General features: G+C 47.1%; 1 protein-coding gene across 1 annotated transcript in view; it reads right to left on the bottom strand.

Moving 5' to 3' along the window:
- Positions 1 to 16,546, bottom strand: part of iqcb1 (IQ motif containing B1) — a 73,706-nt gene that overhangs the window by 19,116 nt on the left and 38,044 nt on the right. The window contains exons 8-9 of the mRNA XM_085986818.1: positions 9,731 to 9,840; positions 7,965 to 8,074 (exon numbers count right to left, since the gene is read on the bottom strand). Coding sequence (XP_085842944.1) covers positions 7,965 to 8,074; positions 9,731 to 9,840 — 220 coding nt within the window. The remainder of the gene's footprint in view (positions 1 to 7,964; positions 8,075 to 9,730; positions 9,841 to 16,546) is intronic.

The raw sequence follows: 16,546 nt of genomic DNA, 5'->3' as shown, positions 1-16,546 counted from the left end.
GGCCTTTACAAAAGTTAATTTTGCACCTGCATAAACATTTGGCTATTTTTCATATATAAAATATAGAATTTCCTACATCACCACAGTGACTACACTTCAAAAGTATGTCGTTGGCTGTTAAGCGCTTTGGGACATCCTGAGGTCATGAAAGGCACTGTATAAATGCAAGTTTTTTTTTAGAATTTCTTGTTCTTAATACCCTACCTACAGAATTAAATTGCAGCAAATAAACCTAAGCTTGATGCCCAGTGCTTATTTGCCAACGCCTGTTCTTCCTCAGGAGACTGAAGAAATTTGGAATGGCCCCCCAGATTCTCACCAACTTCTACCGGTACACCATCGAGAGTATCCTGTCCGGCTGCATCACTACCTGGTATGGAAACTGCACCGCCACAGACTGCAAGGCTCTACAGATGGTAGTGAAAGCTGCACAACACATTATAGGAATTAAACTACCTGCTGTGCAGGATATCTACCCAGAGAGGTGCCGGGGGAAGGCCCTGAGAATCATTAAAGACGCGAGTCACCCCGGCCACAACCTCTTCGCCCTGCTCCCGTCCGGTAAGAGATACCGAAGCATACGGTCTCGTACCAACAGGTTTCGAAACAGCTTCTACCCCCAGGCCATAAGACTCATGAACGATTAATTTATTATTATTTATTACTGTTGTTTTATTTATTATTACTGTCTTTCTATTAGTATTTCTATTAGTATTTTTATCATTGTTATGCCATATTTATTCCAATGTTGGGAGGACTCGTAAAAATCAACATTTCATTGTGTAGTACACACGTCTGCTGCATATATGACAAATACAATTGAATTGAATTGAATTGAATTGACTGCTGACTCTCTGACTGCGATTTTATTTCAGGAGGCGGCTTGGAGTCGGGTTGCGAGGTGGGCGGGGTCTGGACCCGCTGCCGGCTGGATCAGCTCCGGTTTTGACATTTTTATTCAATTGCCTTGTTCATTGGGGCGCGCTGGCCGGTCCAATGACTGGGATCAGGTCTGTTAGCCGCCTCTGATGACGTCATTACTGCAGATGCTTTTAATGATCACAGGCAGCCTCGGCCTTTCAGTTCTTCTTTCTGCTGGTTTGTGCATGTGTGAGAGCAAGATTGAGTGCTTCCAGAGGCAAGGCAGCTCCACGCTTCAATGAGGAGTCCCTCCAAGCTCTTGTTGAGGCATTAAGAGGGCACAGGGAGATTTTCTTCCCTCCGGATGGCCGGAGGAAGCCTCCTCAGCAGACCAAGGCAGCCTGGCTGCGCATTGCTGAGGAGGTCAGCGCAAGGTCTGTTTGTTCACACACATGGATCCACGCTTTAATGATATTCTGCGATCAGCAAAAGTGAGTATCCCATCACACTTACCTTCAATCTGCTTCCCTTCTCTTCTCATCACCAGCACTCTGTTTTGTCAGCCTGCTCCTCCACATCCCACCTTACGTTTACTTCCCTTGCACCCTTACCTATACGTCTCTCTCTCTCTCTCTGTACTGAATCACTTCACCATCCTGCCTATGCACCCCTCACACTCGCTCTCACTGTTATGCATTGACAACAACTAACAATGCACAGGGAGCTAGCTTCCTCTTGGCACCTCACTCCATCTTGGTCTCCCTCTAAGCTTCTATATATGGATTCTTCACACTCACTCCATCACTGTGGTTGAAACTCTGGTTGTGTCCTCCCTTGCAGGAAAAGATAGCCCACAATAAGAGGGAGCGAGCACAGACAGGAGGAGTGACACCAACCCTTGCAACATTGACAAGTGCTGAGGGAGTAGCGCACAAAATCGTCGGAGGTGGCGAGGGTCTGGAAGTGGGCGATGGAGAGGCGGACGTACTAGACGAAACTGGTGACAGAATACATTTTGATCCCTCTCGTTGACATTTAATGATTGACTGCAATAGCATATGATGGTCATAGGGAATCACTTTGTATTATCTGCACAAAAGGATGTGTCTGCTACAAAATCAGATGTCTAACTCATGCCTTTACTCTCCACAGGACCATCGAGCGCCCCCCTCCCCACTGTCCAGGAGGAACAGCCAGACGACTCCTCAGAGGAACCTGTAGCCTCTGAGGGAGCAGCATCACCAGGACTCAGTGCACCCAGCACCAGCGCAGAAACGCCCACCTCGGGGGCCCCTCAAGACTTAAGAGTAGTGTTGTCACCTGGTGTATCACAGCTCACAAGTGAGCATCAGCAGATGGTGGAGACAGCGACAGCAGTGGAGAGTCCTTGTCGGAGGTCGCAGGACTCTCCTAGCTCTGCTCAGCTGCATGCAGACGCTGTGCCTCCGGGTCCATCCAGAAAGAGAGCAGTTCGGGAACTCCAGGAACAAGTGCAGGAGTCTCTGGAAGGGTTTGCCTCCAGGGTAAGTGCGAGTGTGCAGAGAATGGAGGAGTCCATCTCTAACATCAGCACTGCCTTTGTGGAGGCAATGGCACATGAACGCACCACCATGGATAGGATGGCAACCTCCATGGAGAACATAAGTCGCCAGAGTAATGCAAATATGGTGACTGTTCAAAATAGAATGTCATCTCTCGAGGAGAGATGGACATCTATTGAGGAGAGACACCAGAGCTTCATGGACGTCCTTGTTATGAGGACTGCCAGTACAGATACGGGTCCTCATGGCCCCGCTGATGTGCAGCAAGGTGCTCTCCAGACACTTGCTAGCACTGAAGTACGGCTGACCCATGAGAGGGATGTTGGTGGTAGCCAACAAGGAATTGTGGACTCCTCTCCAAGCGCTCACATGACCATACCACTGCGGAGCCCTCGCTCAGAGACCCACTTTGCAGGCCCACCCAACTGAGATGGCCGTTTCAGCCCCTGCACAGCTGCAGGAAGAGCAGACTGTTGCAGAGCCCTCCCAGGCTTCTAAACCCAGAGGACGCCCGCCAAAGGCTTCTAAGCAGGCGCAGCATCCAAGTGAGCAAGGCGCCTCTACAGCTGCTCAAGCCACAGAGGAACCACCACGTAGAAGCACGCGTAAGAGGAAGATAAAGCACAAATAGTCACAAGGAGGCTCACTTGGGTGTTTTGTCATGATTTTTCTGCTTCTACTTAAGAGTTTGCATTGTGATCCTTTTGTCAATGTAGTAAACAAAAGTGATGGCAGACAGTTGAATGTGTGGCCTATGTGTTCTGGGAAATAGCAAATGAGCATTGAGGCCTCTGGGCGACTTGTATTTGTAATGATGGTGAAAGTGATAGGAAAGAACTGGTTATAGCAGAGATGATGTATGACGTTGAAGGAAGGTCGCCTTCAATTACAGAGCCATATGGTGGCCACCTATGGTTGAAGAGTAAGCTTATGCGAATGTGGCATGGCAGAGTACATCCCTTGCTTGATGGGCGGCAGTGAACCGGAGGGATGCTGCACTGGTCACAACAGGACCCGCATCTAACAGAAGGCAGAGAGTTGGGATAAATGGTTCATTCTCAGACTGGCAATCAGTAACTAGTGGTGTTCCGCAGGAGTCAGTGCTGGGTCCCCAACTCTTTACAATCTATATTAACGATTTGGAGGAGGGGACCGAGTGTAACATATCAAAGTTTGCAGATGATACTAAGATGGGGGGGAAAGTAGTGAGTGAGGACATAAAAAACCTGCAAGGGGACATAGACAGGCTAAGTAAGTGGGCAGAGATTTGGCAGATGGAATACAATACTGGAAAGTGTGAGGTTATGCACTTTGGCAGGAAAAATCGTAGAGCAAGTTATTATCTTAATGGCAAGAAACTGGAAAGTACTGTAGTACAAAGGGATCTGGGGGTCCTGGTGCACGAAACTCAAAAGGTTAGTATGCAGGTGCAGCAAGTGATTAAGAAGGCCAATGGAATGTTGGCTTTCATTGCTCGGGGGATAGAATATAAAAATAGGGAGGTATTGCTTCAGTTGTACAAGGTATTGGTGAGACCGCACCTGGAATACTGCATACAGTTTTGGTGTCCACACTGAAGAAAAGACATACTTGCTCTCGAGTCAGTACAAAGAAGGTTCACTCGGTTAATCCCGGGGATGAGGGGATGGACATATGAGGAGAGGTTGAGTAGATTGGGACTCTACTCATTGGAGTTCAGAAGAATGAGAGGCGATCTTATTGAAACATATAAGATTGTGAAGGGGTTGGATCGGGTGGATGCGGGGAGGATGTTCCCGATGATGGGTGAAACTAGAACTAGGGGGCATAGTCTTAGAATAAGGGGCTGCTCTTTCAAAACTGAGATGAGGAGGAACTACTTCACTCAGAGGGTGGTAGGTCCATGGAATATGCTGCCCCAAAAAGCTGTAGAAGCCACATCATTACATAAATTTAAAACAGAAATAGACAGTTTCCTAGAAGTAAAGGGAATTAAGGGTTACGGGGAGCGGGCAGGAATTTGGACGAGTCTAGGTTCGGATCGGTCATGGCCCTGTGGGTAGCGGAGCGGGCCCAGGGGCCGTGTAGCCTGATCCTGCTCCTAGTTCGTGTGTCTAATTCTGTTAGATTCAGGAGATGGTTCTGTGATAGTAGATTGGCGGTTAGGATCAGATCAGCCATGATCTTATTGAATGGCGGAGCAGGCTCGAGGAGCCGATTGGCCTACTCCTGCTCCTATTTCTTATGTTATGTTCTAAGGCGCGCCTCGTCCTCCTCCTCTTCTTCCTCATCCTCCTCTTCTTCCGAGGAAGCTCTGCGCTGAGTCACGTGCCTGCTGCGCCTCAGATTATGACGACCAGGATGAGAGGAAATAAATGGAGCCCCTAGCGCTGGTAGATGTCTCAGTCAAGGAATGGAGGATGTGAGCGCTCAGACAAAGGGGCCAGAGGGTGTTCCAAGGTGCGGACACTGCAGGTGGATGTCAGACTGTAGCCTCACAAGATTAGTCGAGCACCAAAATGTCTCCCAAACCTCAAGCCACTAAATTGTGGCATGTGAAGGAATGAAACATTGCACGACCGCTTTGAAGCTGCTCGAGCAGCTGTCAGCTGCTGCGGTCTGAGGTGAACACGCCTCCATCCACCAGGCGTGTTCTGATGAAGGCGGGCAGCATCTTGAAAAACCATGAAAATATGATAAGCCCTTTAAAATAGGATTAACAAGGCAGTTAACGACCTGTTAACTGCCTTAACAACCTGTCCCGCCGTTTGGTGTCGGGTCACTTCGGAAGTGGCTGACCCGACACTTCAGAAAGTTGCGTGGAGGCGGGTTCACAGCCCGCCCCCAATTTCTCCGATTTTCGCGACTGACCCACCTCCAAACCCGTCCCCTCAGAGGAATAAAATTCGTGGCCTCTGTGTCTCCTCTCTCTCTCTGCCTCGTTTCCCATTTCTCCATGATTCAGGTCTCCCTTCTCTTCTTGCCTCTCATCTCTCTGTTTCTCCAATGGTCCTCTTTCACAGCTGTCTCTCACCTTTCCCCTTTCTTGGTCTTGTCTTTGACCCTAAAGACTCTTCTCAATCATGTATTTTTCTCTCTTTTCTTTTGCTTGCTGCCTTCATCCAGCAGCTGGACCCCTTCATGAATATAAAGTTAACTAGATACACAAGATCGAGATACACAATACAGGAAACTTTGTGCTATCCGGCACCGACGGGACCGAGCTGTTGCCATCCCATCAAAACTGCCGGACAAACCAGCGCTAATGTTGAAACATACGGAGATTTGTATCTGGCAACAAACCCTGTTGCTTAGCAACAGCTTCTAAACAGTCGGCCGTACCTTGCAAGCGTCTCTGTAGCTTAGCAACAGCTTCAGCGAGACCTTGCAGAGCCTGACTGGTGGAAAAAAAGCAACGAAAAGAAAAAAAACCTAACGAAACGGCTCCTGATTTTTGCCGGTGGCTCGAGCATTCCGGACAGTTAACCTCTGGATAAACCAAAGTTTCCTGTACCCTGTGACGTAAGAAAACTCACTAAGCACTTGGTTGAGTATAAAACAAGGCTTTAATCAACTGTTTCACAACCATGAGATTCTAGTTACATCACTAGTTCCTGGTTACAAAAACGTCCCGGGCAAGCTGGGCCCACGCCTGAGTATTTATACTTTCCTTGGACGGCGCCACCAGCTGGCCACCCAGTGTTATCTCATGAGTCATTTCTACATGAATGGTAAGATTCATGACACCCTGTGTGGTCCAAAATCTCAGTGACCTCCTTATCCTGCTTCTTTCTATAGGATGTAACGAACACATGAACAATGACGGATAGGAAAAGACCCTCTGGTCCCTCCAGGTGGTCCCACACAATTGCGATACCTTGTGCATCGCAATATATACACTCCCCACCTCACCTGAAACCATGTGATCTCCTGGGAGAGGTGAAAAAAACCCAGATAAAATCCCAGGTCAATTTGAGGGGGGGAAAAATCTGGGGAATTCCTCTCTGACCCACTTAGGCGATCGAAACTAGTCCACGAGATCACTCTGGCCTTGATAATTTTATGCTGTACCTACCTTAATGTCTACTGCCTATGTTAATGCCTGATCCAAGTTGTACTTCACCAAATTTACTGACAAAAACACATTGAAAAGTTGACATGCACCAGACTTGTATGCATCAGCCTACAGCTGGGGAAGTCAGTGGGCTACTAGTAAGGGACCACTGACTCCTCAGACCAAACCCTATGGCTCACAGCACACAGTTAAAGGGTAAAGCACACACTGTTGTGCTGTTACTTTGCTCAACATCAACTTCCCCACAAAACAACTCAAACACTAGTGGATTTCACGTGGCATTGCTCATGGCAACTTAGACAATACACTGCTTTATTATAAGGACAAAGGAGTGTTACACCATGTAATGCATAGCATATTATATTGCTACTAATATGGAACTGTTTTTTCTAAAAGGCCACAAAGTCGAATTGTAAACACAGATTCAGGTCAATCAGAGTTTAAGTGTTTGATGAGGGTAGATTAGGGTCCAGGTCAATGATTGGCTTTGTATTTTTTTTTAAAAGATAATTTTGCATTTGTAATAACGTGTTGGTGGATATCCCGTGACATTGCGGTTTGTAAATTAAATGAAACAACGTTTAACAAGGACAGGAGTGTTATACAGCATAATGGAGATGTATTATTTTTACTGGTGAGGTGAAGCTGTGTCAGTTTTAAGGCACAAAGTATAATTGCTGTTAAGTAACAAGTGTTTGAGGTTCATTATATATAAATACGTGTATTAATTAAATAAGGCTGTTGAGGCTTTAAATAGGTTGTGATGGTGCTTTATTATTAAATAAAGTAATTTCACTTTTTAAAAGGTTTATATTCGTCCCTTAGACAAAAACATACTGAAATGTATTGAGGATTAAAATCTAGGTAGTGCTGACAAACTGGTGATTTACAATCATTATAAAAAAAAATGCATACGAACCAATCAGTTGGAAGAAATTACCTATGACGAATAAATTTACCTAACAATACGTGACACAGACATGTGTGACATGCAAAGTGTGACTGACAGGAAATGTGTGTGATAGCCTTCATTTTTTATTATATTAAAAAACAGATATAAACAGGAAATTCCACCTTGTAAAACAGCACCTATCTGACTTACCGTGGGCAACATCACCATTGGCGATTGCTGTGGTCATCCATGCTACAATATCAACAAGTTGCATTCATATAGCGCCTTTAAAGTAGTGAAACGACCCAGGGCGCTTCACAGAAGCATTAGCAAACAAAATTTGACACCGACCCACATAAGGAGTTATTAGGACATCTGACCAAAAGCTTGGACAAAGAGGTAGGTTTTAAGGAGCATCTTGAAGGAGGAGAGAGAGGTAGAGAGGCGGAGAGGTTTGTGGAGGGAATTGCAGAGTTTAGGCAGCTGAAGGCACAGCCGCTAATGGTGGAGCGAAGGAAATCAGGGATGTGCAATCATTTTTCCAAGTCCTGCCTTCATTGAATCTACTGGATATACAGGTAATAGATTTTTCAAAAAGGCTACAGGGAATCTTTACCTGAAACTCCTTTGTAGAGTTGTCACTACTTTTGGAAGATTCTTCATCCGCTTTCTTGTCTGATATGCTCTCCACGCTGCTTGGATCAAGCACGCAGCTCTGTAGAACCTCTAAAAACGCCAAGATTCACGCTTTTATTTTTTAAATTCAACTGCTTAAACTTAAAACAGTAAGAAATAAAAAAAAGAGGAAAAAGCCACTGAACCCAACAAAGTCATCTATCGGTCCAGTGTTTCAACTCGTCCAGCCTAGCACACAACTGCATTAATTCCCCATAAGCTTTTGATTTCACTACTTTACACAGTAAATTGTTCTAAATTTTTATCGCCCTTTTTTCTAAAGATAAAAATAAGAATGACAGCCAAATTATAGACCTAGAAATTCAGTTGCGTTTGCGCCCAATTAGGGACGAAAGAGTGGGTTGCGCCGGAAGTTGCGTCGCGCCCGAAATTAGGTGGGCCCTAACATCGGCGTTAGCCGGTAGCGCTGCGCCGGCACCGATGACGTCATCGGTGTGCGCAGTGCCCCGGTACCGCCCGAAACCACGCCGATCCCCATCTTCAGTAGCGGCCGCCTCTTCCGTGGCGGGCGCTAACAACATCGGGAGACCGGGTCCTTACTGCAGCCTTAGCGGCGCAAGTTAAGGTGGAGGTGCGGGGTGGCTGCTTTTTCGGCGGCCGCCTGCCCGCACCTCCTTCCCCGGCCTCCTCCACCCCCCCCCCACCGCGGCATTGCCGGCTGGTTTCCGTGGAGCCCGGCACTTCTCCGTTGTGCCGGGCTCTTTTGCCGGCACTTGCAATCGAGGCTCCGGCCGTTGCAGGCACCTCCCCCTTAAGAGAAGGGGGAGGCCTGCAGTACAGCAGCCTGCTGCACCGCATCGGGTGGCGCAGCGGGACCGGGAGAGCTGAAATTCACTTTCAGCGCCCCAAGCGGGGCGGACACACCCTGTACCAGCGCCCGGTTCCGCTTTGGGGCGCTGAAAGTGAATATGGGGCGGGCACAACTGGCTCCGCGGCGGGCGCAAAATTTTCGGCGCAAACGTGCTGGCGGGGCTATACCCAATTTCTAGGCCATAGAATCTTACAGCACAGAAGGAGGCCACTCAGCCCATCGTACCTGTGCCGGCTCTTTGAAAGAGCTAGTCCCACTTCCCTGCTCTTTCCCCATAGCCTTGCAATTTTTTTCTTTTCAAGTATATATCCAATTCCCTTTTGAAAGTTACTACTGAACATAAGAAATAGGAGCAAGAGCAGGCCATTTGGCCCCTTGAGCCAGCTCCGCCATTCAATAAGATCATGGCTGACCTAGTCTTGGCCTCAACTCCACTTCCCTGCCCGCTCCCCATACCTCTTGACTCCCTTATCGTTCAAAAATCTGTCTATCTCCGCCTTGAATATATTCAATGACCCAGCCTCCACCGCTCTCTGGGGTAGAGAATTCCAAAGATTCACGACCTGCTGAGGGAAGAAATTCCTCCTCATCTCAGTTTTAAATGGGGGACCCCTTATCCTGAAACTATGCCCCCCTAGTTCCAGATTCCCCCATGAGGGGAAACATCCTCTCTGCATCTACCCTGTCAAGCCCCCTCAGAATCTTATACGTTTCAATAAGATCACCTCTCATTCTTCTAAACTCCAATGAGTATAGGCCCAAATGAATCTGCTTCCACCACCCACAGTGCCAAAAATATACTACTGGAGTGCAGAATATTTTTATTCTCACAGGACCATCAATTCTGTGCCATTGAGTAGGCTAATAATACATACCTGCTTGTTTACTCCTTGGGTAGACCCAGCATAGAGGAGTTCCAATAGCTGACTCAGCTCCTTATCAAAGCCTCTTCCTGTCCACTGCTTGCTCAAGAGAGGACATAAACCTGGTTAACAAACCACAGACAGATTATTTTTCAGATATTCCTTGACAGCTACTTTCATAGAAATTATTTTTTTAAATGCAAAACATAATGCAGGAAATTACAAATGCAATTTCTTCCTGTGTTTTCTTTGCATTACAGAACAGTTACATACGAACATACGAATTAGGAACAGGAGTAGGCCCCTCGAGCCTGCTCCGCCATTCAATAAGATCACGGCTGATCCGATTACTCCCCATTCCCGCCTACCCCCGATAACCTTTCACCCCCTTGCTTATCAAGAATCTATCTACCTCTGCCTTAAAAATATTCAAAGAATCTGCTTCCACCGCCCTCTGAGCAAGAGAGTTCCAAAGACTCACAACCCTCCAAGAAAAAAATTCTCCTCATCTCTGTCTTAAATGGGCGACCCCTTATTTTTAAACAGTGATCCCTAGTTTGCTGTTTGTAGTGTACATTAATGATTTAGATATGAATGTAGGAGGTATGATCAGTAGGTTCGCAGATGACACGAAAATTGGTGGAGTGGTAAATAGCGAGGAGGGAAGCCTCAGGCTACAGGACGATATAGACGGGTTTGTCAGATGGGCAGAACAGTGGCAAATGGAATTTACATAGAAACCTATTTATTATTTCACTGCACCCACAGTTATTCCTTTAACTCAAGACCATGTTGGTTCGCAACGTGGTGGTACAAGCGGCTGTGTAACGTAATTAAATCCTAGTTCAAAGCATCAAAAAGTAATAGGACCATGGGAAAAATTCAAGATCAATTGTTTTTTTATATTCATTCTTGGGATGTGGGCGTCGCTGGCATCCCTGGCCACCCTTGAAAAGGTGGTGGTGAGCCGCCTTCTTGAACCGCCGCAGCCCGTGTGGTGAAGGTACTCCCACAGTGTTAGGGAGGGAGTTCCTAGTCAAAATCCAAGCCAACAATCCAAGCCACTTTGAAACAGAGATGTTCATGATGACACAAAGGCAAACAGTCAGCTGCATTTACGGAAGTAGCTCCACAGGCCAATGCACAAAGTGCACTGATGGGCACATGTATTGTACACCCATTGTTGTCCACTCCCCAAATGTTGCCGGTTGACTTTTTGCACGGATGTCTTATATGTATCACCCTTCCTTTCACCACCCCTCCTCCCACCCCCTTTGGTGGCAGAGCTTTCAGTTGCTCAGGCCCTGCTCTTTATAACTTCCTCCCTAAAGTGCCAGCTGTGGCTCAGTGGGTAGCACACTTGAACCCACAACCTTCTGACGCAGAGGCAAGTCCCACTCCAGGGACTTGAGCACATAAAACTAGGCTGACACTCCAGTGCAGTGCTGAGGGAGTGCTGCTCTGTCGGAGGTGCCGTCTTTCGGATGAGACGTTAAACCGAGGCCCCGCCTGCTCTCTCAGGTGGACGTAAAAGATCCCATGGCACTATTTCGAAGAAGAGCAGGGGGCAGTTCTCCTCGGTGTCCTGGCCAATACTTATCCCTCAACCAACATAACAAAAACAGATTATCTGGTCATTATCACATTGCTGTTTGTGGGAGCTTGCTGTGCGCAAATTGGCTGCTGCGTTAACCACATTACAACAGTGACTCCACTTCAAAAGTACTTCATTGGCTGTAAAGCACTTTGAGACATCTGGTGGTCGTGAAAGGCGCTATATAAATGCAAGTCTTTCTTAAACCTCTCTACTTCCCTCTCTTTCTTTAAAAATCTTTGCAAAACGCATCCTTTGCCCAAGTCGTCGGTCCTAGCTCTTGAGCTCGCTCACTTGGCTTGATGTTCCATTACTATTCTGTAAAGTATCGTGGGACGTTTTGCATGTTAAAGTGCTATGTAAATGCAAGGTGTGGGTGGTTGCATGGGCAAGTTAGCACAGTGGCTGCAGCTCTAGATTCTGGCAAATGATGAGAGAAATGCTTGTAATCCTAGCTCACTGAAACCTGGAAGATTGGGCATCAGAGAGAAAACAGGGAATGAGGCAAGCCCATTCCTTCCAACATATTGGCCCAGAAATTCGGGTCGGGGGCTTCCCGGGGGTGCAAGCCCCCGACCTGCACTTACCTTGCGCGCCGGCCGTTGAGCTGTGGGCTCGTGTGGAATTCCGATCCTGGGCCTGCTCCAACCTCCGGCGCGCAGTGCTTGCGTATCCCAGTTAGTTAGTTAGTTAGGGGCGCAGTTAGTTCGATGCGGCCCCTGGGATCACGTGCCAATCGGAGCAGGGAATGCTCCATTCATAAGATTGACAGGAAGAGCTGTCAAAACTTATAAATACTACGGGCCCTAAAACATCACTAAATCTTCAAATAAATTTTTTTAAATCACAGTTTTTTAAATAAATTATAAATTACATGAAATAACTATTTTAAACAATAATTTAAATTTTTGAAAAAAATAATTTTATTTTCTAATGGGGCTAAAAATAAACTTACCTTGCTTTAAAGTATTTAAAAATAATAAACCTGTGGAAAAAATGTTTTAATTTTAATTAATTCACCACTTACCTTGTAAAAAGCAGGCCTTACGCCTGCTTTTTATATGTGTAAATTCTGGAGACTTACCCTCCCGGGAAAACCTGCAAAAAAAACCTAAGTTCGATGCGCACGCGCAGCCTCTCCTGCACACGTGTTCGAACTCTGAACCCCTTCTTTCAGGGGAACGGAAGTGCCGGTTTCCCGCGCATGCGCAGTGCATGCAGGAAACCGGCACTTCCATTGGGCCTACGGATGAGTACCCCGTGCGTACTCACCCGTGGAGACCCGAATTTCTGGGCCATTGTATACAATTTGCACCATCATAATCATAGACCCTCGCTGAAAACTCTCCTCAGCAATGGAAGGTAACCGAGTGAAAGCTCGGCTCCTTCTCGCCATCTGGCTCACCACCAACCCACAACCAGTTCTGCAAGCAATGACAAATGTCAATAGCGTTTAGGTGGAAATATATACAACATATTGAAACAAAGAGGATACGGAGATTAATTATCTTGTGTTTTATTTGTAAAATTGAATGCTAAGCTTTGGCGATGGCCTAGTGAGTAACCACTAACAGACCAGAAAGGTCCCAAGTTTGAATTCCCAGCCTGTGTGTGATTAGCTGATCACAGTTGAGGGGCTACAACTTACGTCACCAGCCCTGATCGGTGGTATTCAGCGACTCCCTGTTGGAAACTGGGGACCTTGGGCAAGATTATGATTGGCTTGGCCGTGAGCACACTCCATCCTGGCAATTCATCGTCAAGAGTGGACGCTCGGGCGGAGGTACCGGTGGAGTGGCGGTAGCCGCGGAACTGTACCCCCGGCAAGAGTCAGTGTGAGGGTAAAGGGGAGGAAAATCCATTAAAAAAAAAGCAGAGTGCTGATGGCGAGACCCCCTCTTTAATAAGAGGGTGCGGAAAAGATATTAGCCTTTGGCAACGTGACAAAAATACCATTTAATTAGACTGCTGCAGACGTTGGCTTCTCAGCTGTGGAAGAGGGGAGGAAGGAAATACACAGAACAGTAATGTAGCCCTCATTCTGATTGCATGGTGAAAATGCATTGAGTGATCTTTATGTATATATATTTTTAAAATCTGCGGACACTTGCGTGCATGTGTGCAACAAGATGAGAGATCAGAGGTAAGAAAGAAGTTAAGGCATGTTAAAAAAGAGCTTTTATTCAGAAATCAGCGGCAGTTGGATAGTCTGCATTGCTATACCTTCCAGCCTGCCTTTGTGACTAAGACGTAACACTGAAACACTGACTGAAATGTATATAAATATCATATAGGCATATTATTTTGTGGCTGTGCATGTAGAATAAAATTACTGATATGATTTTTTTTTTTAAACACAGTTAAGAACGTAACAAATAGGAGCAGGAGTGGGCCATTTGGTCCCTCGAGCCTGCTCTGCCATTGAATAAGATCATGGCTGACCTTCTACCTCAACTCCACTTTCCCGCCCCATCCCCATATCCCTTGATTCCACTAGAGTCAAAAAATCTATCCATCTCAGCCTTGAATATACTCAACGACTCAGCATCCACGGCCCTCTGGGGGTAGAGAATTCCAAAGATTCGCAACCCTCTGAGTGAAGAGATTCCTCCTCATCTCAGTCCTAGAATGGCCGACCCCTTATCCTGAGACTGTGGTCCCTGGTTCTGGACTCTCCAGCCAATTCACAAGACCTGTTGTGTCCTTTCTGAACATTTAGCGCTTTTGCCTCCGTATGAACTTAGTTGTGGCTTTCAGTTTCGGCTGTAATGACACATTGCACTGTTCAAGGCGGTAGGCAAATCCTGCTGGGTGGAGATGGGGTGAGTGTGTATGGCGTGATCGGGATGGGCATGGGTGTGTGCTGCAAGTTTAACCCTTCAGTTTCAGAAGTTGTTGTGCGTGACTATTACTGCTAGAAATTCATATGCAGGGGATAAATGTTACATCTATTGTATAGAAGCAGTAGAGCTCCTGTTCCAAATTTACCAGATTGGGTTAGAAGGTTATTTCCAAATGCAGACTGTGCAGCATTTGGATTTTTCAGGATTTTGATTTTTTTTTGGATCAACTTGATTCAAATAAATTCCAATGTTAATCTGCGTAACTGGTACTCCTCCTTCCCCCAAACCCTGCTACAGGAAACTCTCTCTTAACCGGCAAAATTCAGGAGCAGGTTCAGGTAAGTTTTACTATATATTCGTGGCCGTGTAACCGGGGTTCCTGGATCTGTGGCCATGCAACAGGGACTCCTGGATCTGTGGCTGTGTAACCGGGACTCCTGCACAAGTGCCGTGTAACCGGGGCTCCTGCACCTGTGGCCGTGCAACAGGGACTCCTGGATCTGTGGCCGTGTAACTGGGACTCCTGCACAAGTGCCGTGTAACCGGGGCTCCTGCACCTGTGGCCATGCAACAGGGACTCCTGGATCTGTGGCCGTGTAACCGGGGCTCCTGCATTGTGGCCGTGTAACCGGGGCTCCTGCACCTGTGGCCGTGCAACAGGGACTCCTGGATCTGTGGCCGTGTAACCGGGACTCCTGCACAAGTGCCGTGTAACCGGGGCTCCTGCACCTGTGGCCATGCAACAGGGACTCCTGGATCTGTGGCCGTGTAACCGGGGCTCCTGCATTGTGGCCGTGTAACCGGGGCTCCTGCACGTGTGGCCGTGCAACAGGGACTCCTGGATCTGTGGCCGTGTAACCGGGACTCCTGCACAAGTGCCGTGTAACAGGGGCTCCTGCACCTGTGGCTGTGCAACAGGGACTCCTGGATCTGTGGCCGTGTAACTGGGACTCCTGCACAAGTGCCGTGTAACCGGGGCTCCTGGATCTGTGGCCGTGTACGGGGCTCTCGTACCTTGGCAAGTGTACCTCTCTGTAATCCGGACTTTTTGATCAACCGGCACCACGCCGGTCCCGTCGGTGCCGGATAAAAAAAGAGTTTCCTGTACATTAAACCAGCTCACTTAGGTTTTCATTTGGTTGCCATACTGCTTCCTTTTAAGGTCAAAATAGTGTTGAAACTGTGCCAATCAGAACAATAAAAAGGAGAGTAAAAGAGGATACATCAAAAATTATTCCCAAACAGTTGGACAGAATATCCAGTACTAGCAATACCAAGAGGAGATATGAAATCTGATTTAAAAAAGGTTCAGCGAATCGACCTTTAGTGAGCAAGAATCACAGATGCCTCTGTACCAAGGGCACTCAAAAACATTAAAACCCAAGTAGGCTGGGCTGGGCCAAGGACACGAAATCTCGAGTGCCTCTACAGAATTATGAATATTTGGCATGTTTTACTTCAAACCCCCGCAGCAGATCCATTCAAGCAATGGTCTGCCAGGACAGCATTCAACAAAGTGAAGACCCCCCCACCCCCCAACCAACCAATTCATAGTCATTTCTGCGTTCTATTTAGCTTGTGTAGCCTGGACAGCTGAGATGAGTACTAGCAATACTTTAATTTACAGAGTCCCTCATCAGGTCGTAACGTCTCAAAAGACTTTAAACAATGAACCACTTTTGCATTGCAATGCTGGTCGGTATGCAAGAAAGTGGTACTGCTGTTTTGGAGGCAAAAGGAGATATTCTTCCGAGCTAGCACAATGTGTTAATAGAAAGAAAGACTTGCATTTCTATAGCGCCTTTCACGACCACAGGACGTCCCAAAGCGCTTTGCAGCCAACGAAGTACTTTTTGAAGTGGAGTCACTGTTGTAATGTGGGAAACGCGGCAGCCAATTTGCGCACAGCAAGCTCCCACAAACATCAGTGTGATAATGGCCAGATAATCTGTTTTAGTGATGTTGATTGAGGGATAAATATTGGCCTGGGATACCAGGGATAACTCCCCTGCTCTTCAAAATAGTGCCATGGGATCTTTTACGCCCACCTGAGAGGGCAGACAGGGCCTCGGTTTAACGTCTCATCTGCTAGTGCTCCAACACTCGGTTCCAGCCAATCGGATGCTGGTTTGCAGCCACAATTTCCTCCAGAGAAATTTCAGCTTTGGCTGTTGGGGTATCCACCAGCAGAGACCAATGGGCTGGATTTTCATTGAGGAGGCGGGACTATAACTTTCGGGGTTGTAGTCCCGCCTCCATCGAGTTGTGGCCAACCCATGCGATTTTCCCCTGATTGACCTTGTTGAGCCTGCCCAGCGGGCTCAGCAGGCCAATTAAGGGCCACCTGGCAACAGGTGACGTCACAGATTGACAGTTCATCTGTCAAGAGCT

Source organism: Somniosus microcephalus, chromosome 4 (genome assembly GCF_052327205.1).
Source record: "Somniosus microcephalus isolate GS21.2 chromosome 4, FLI_Smic_1.0, whole genome shotgun sequence".
NCBI classification, from domain to species: Eukaryota; Metazoa; Chordata; class Chondrichthyes; order Squaliformes; family Somniosidae; genus Somniosus; species Somniosus microcephalus.
This window is presented reverse-complemented; position numbering and strand designations above follow the sequence as displayed.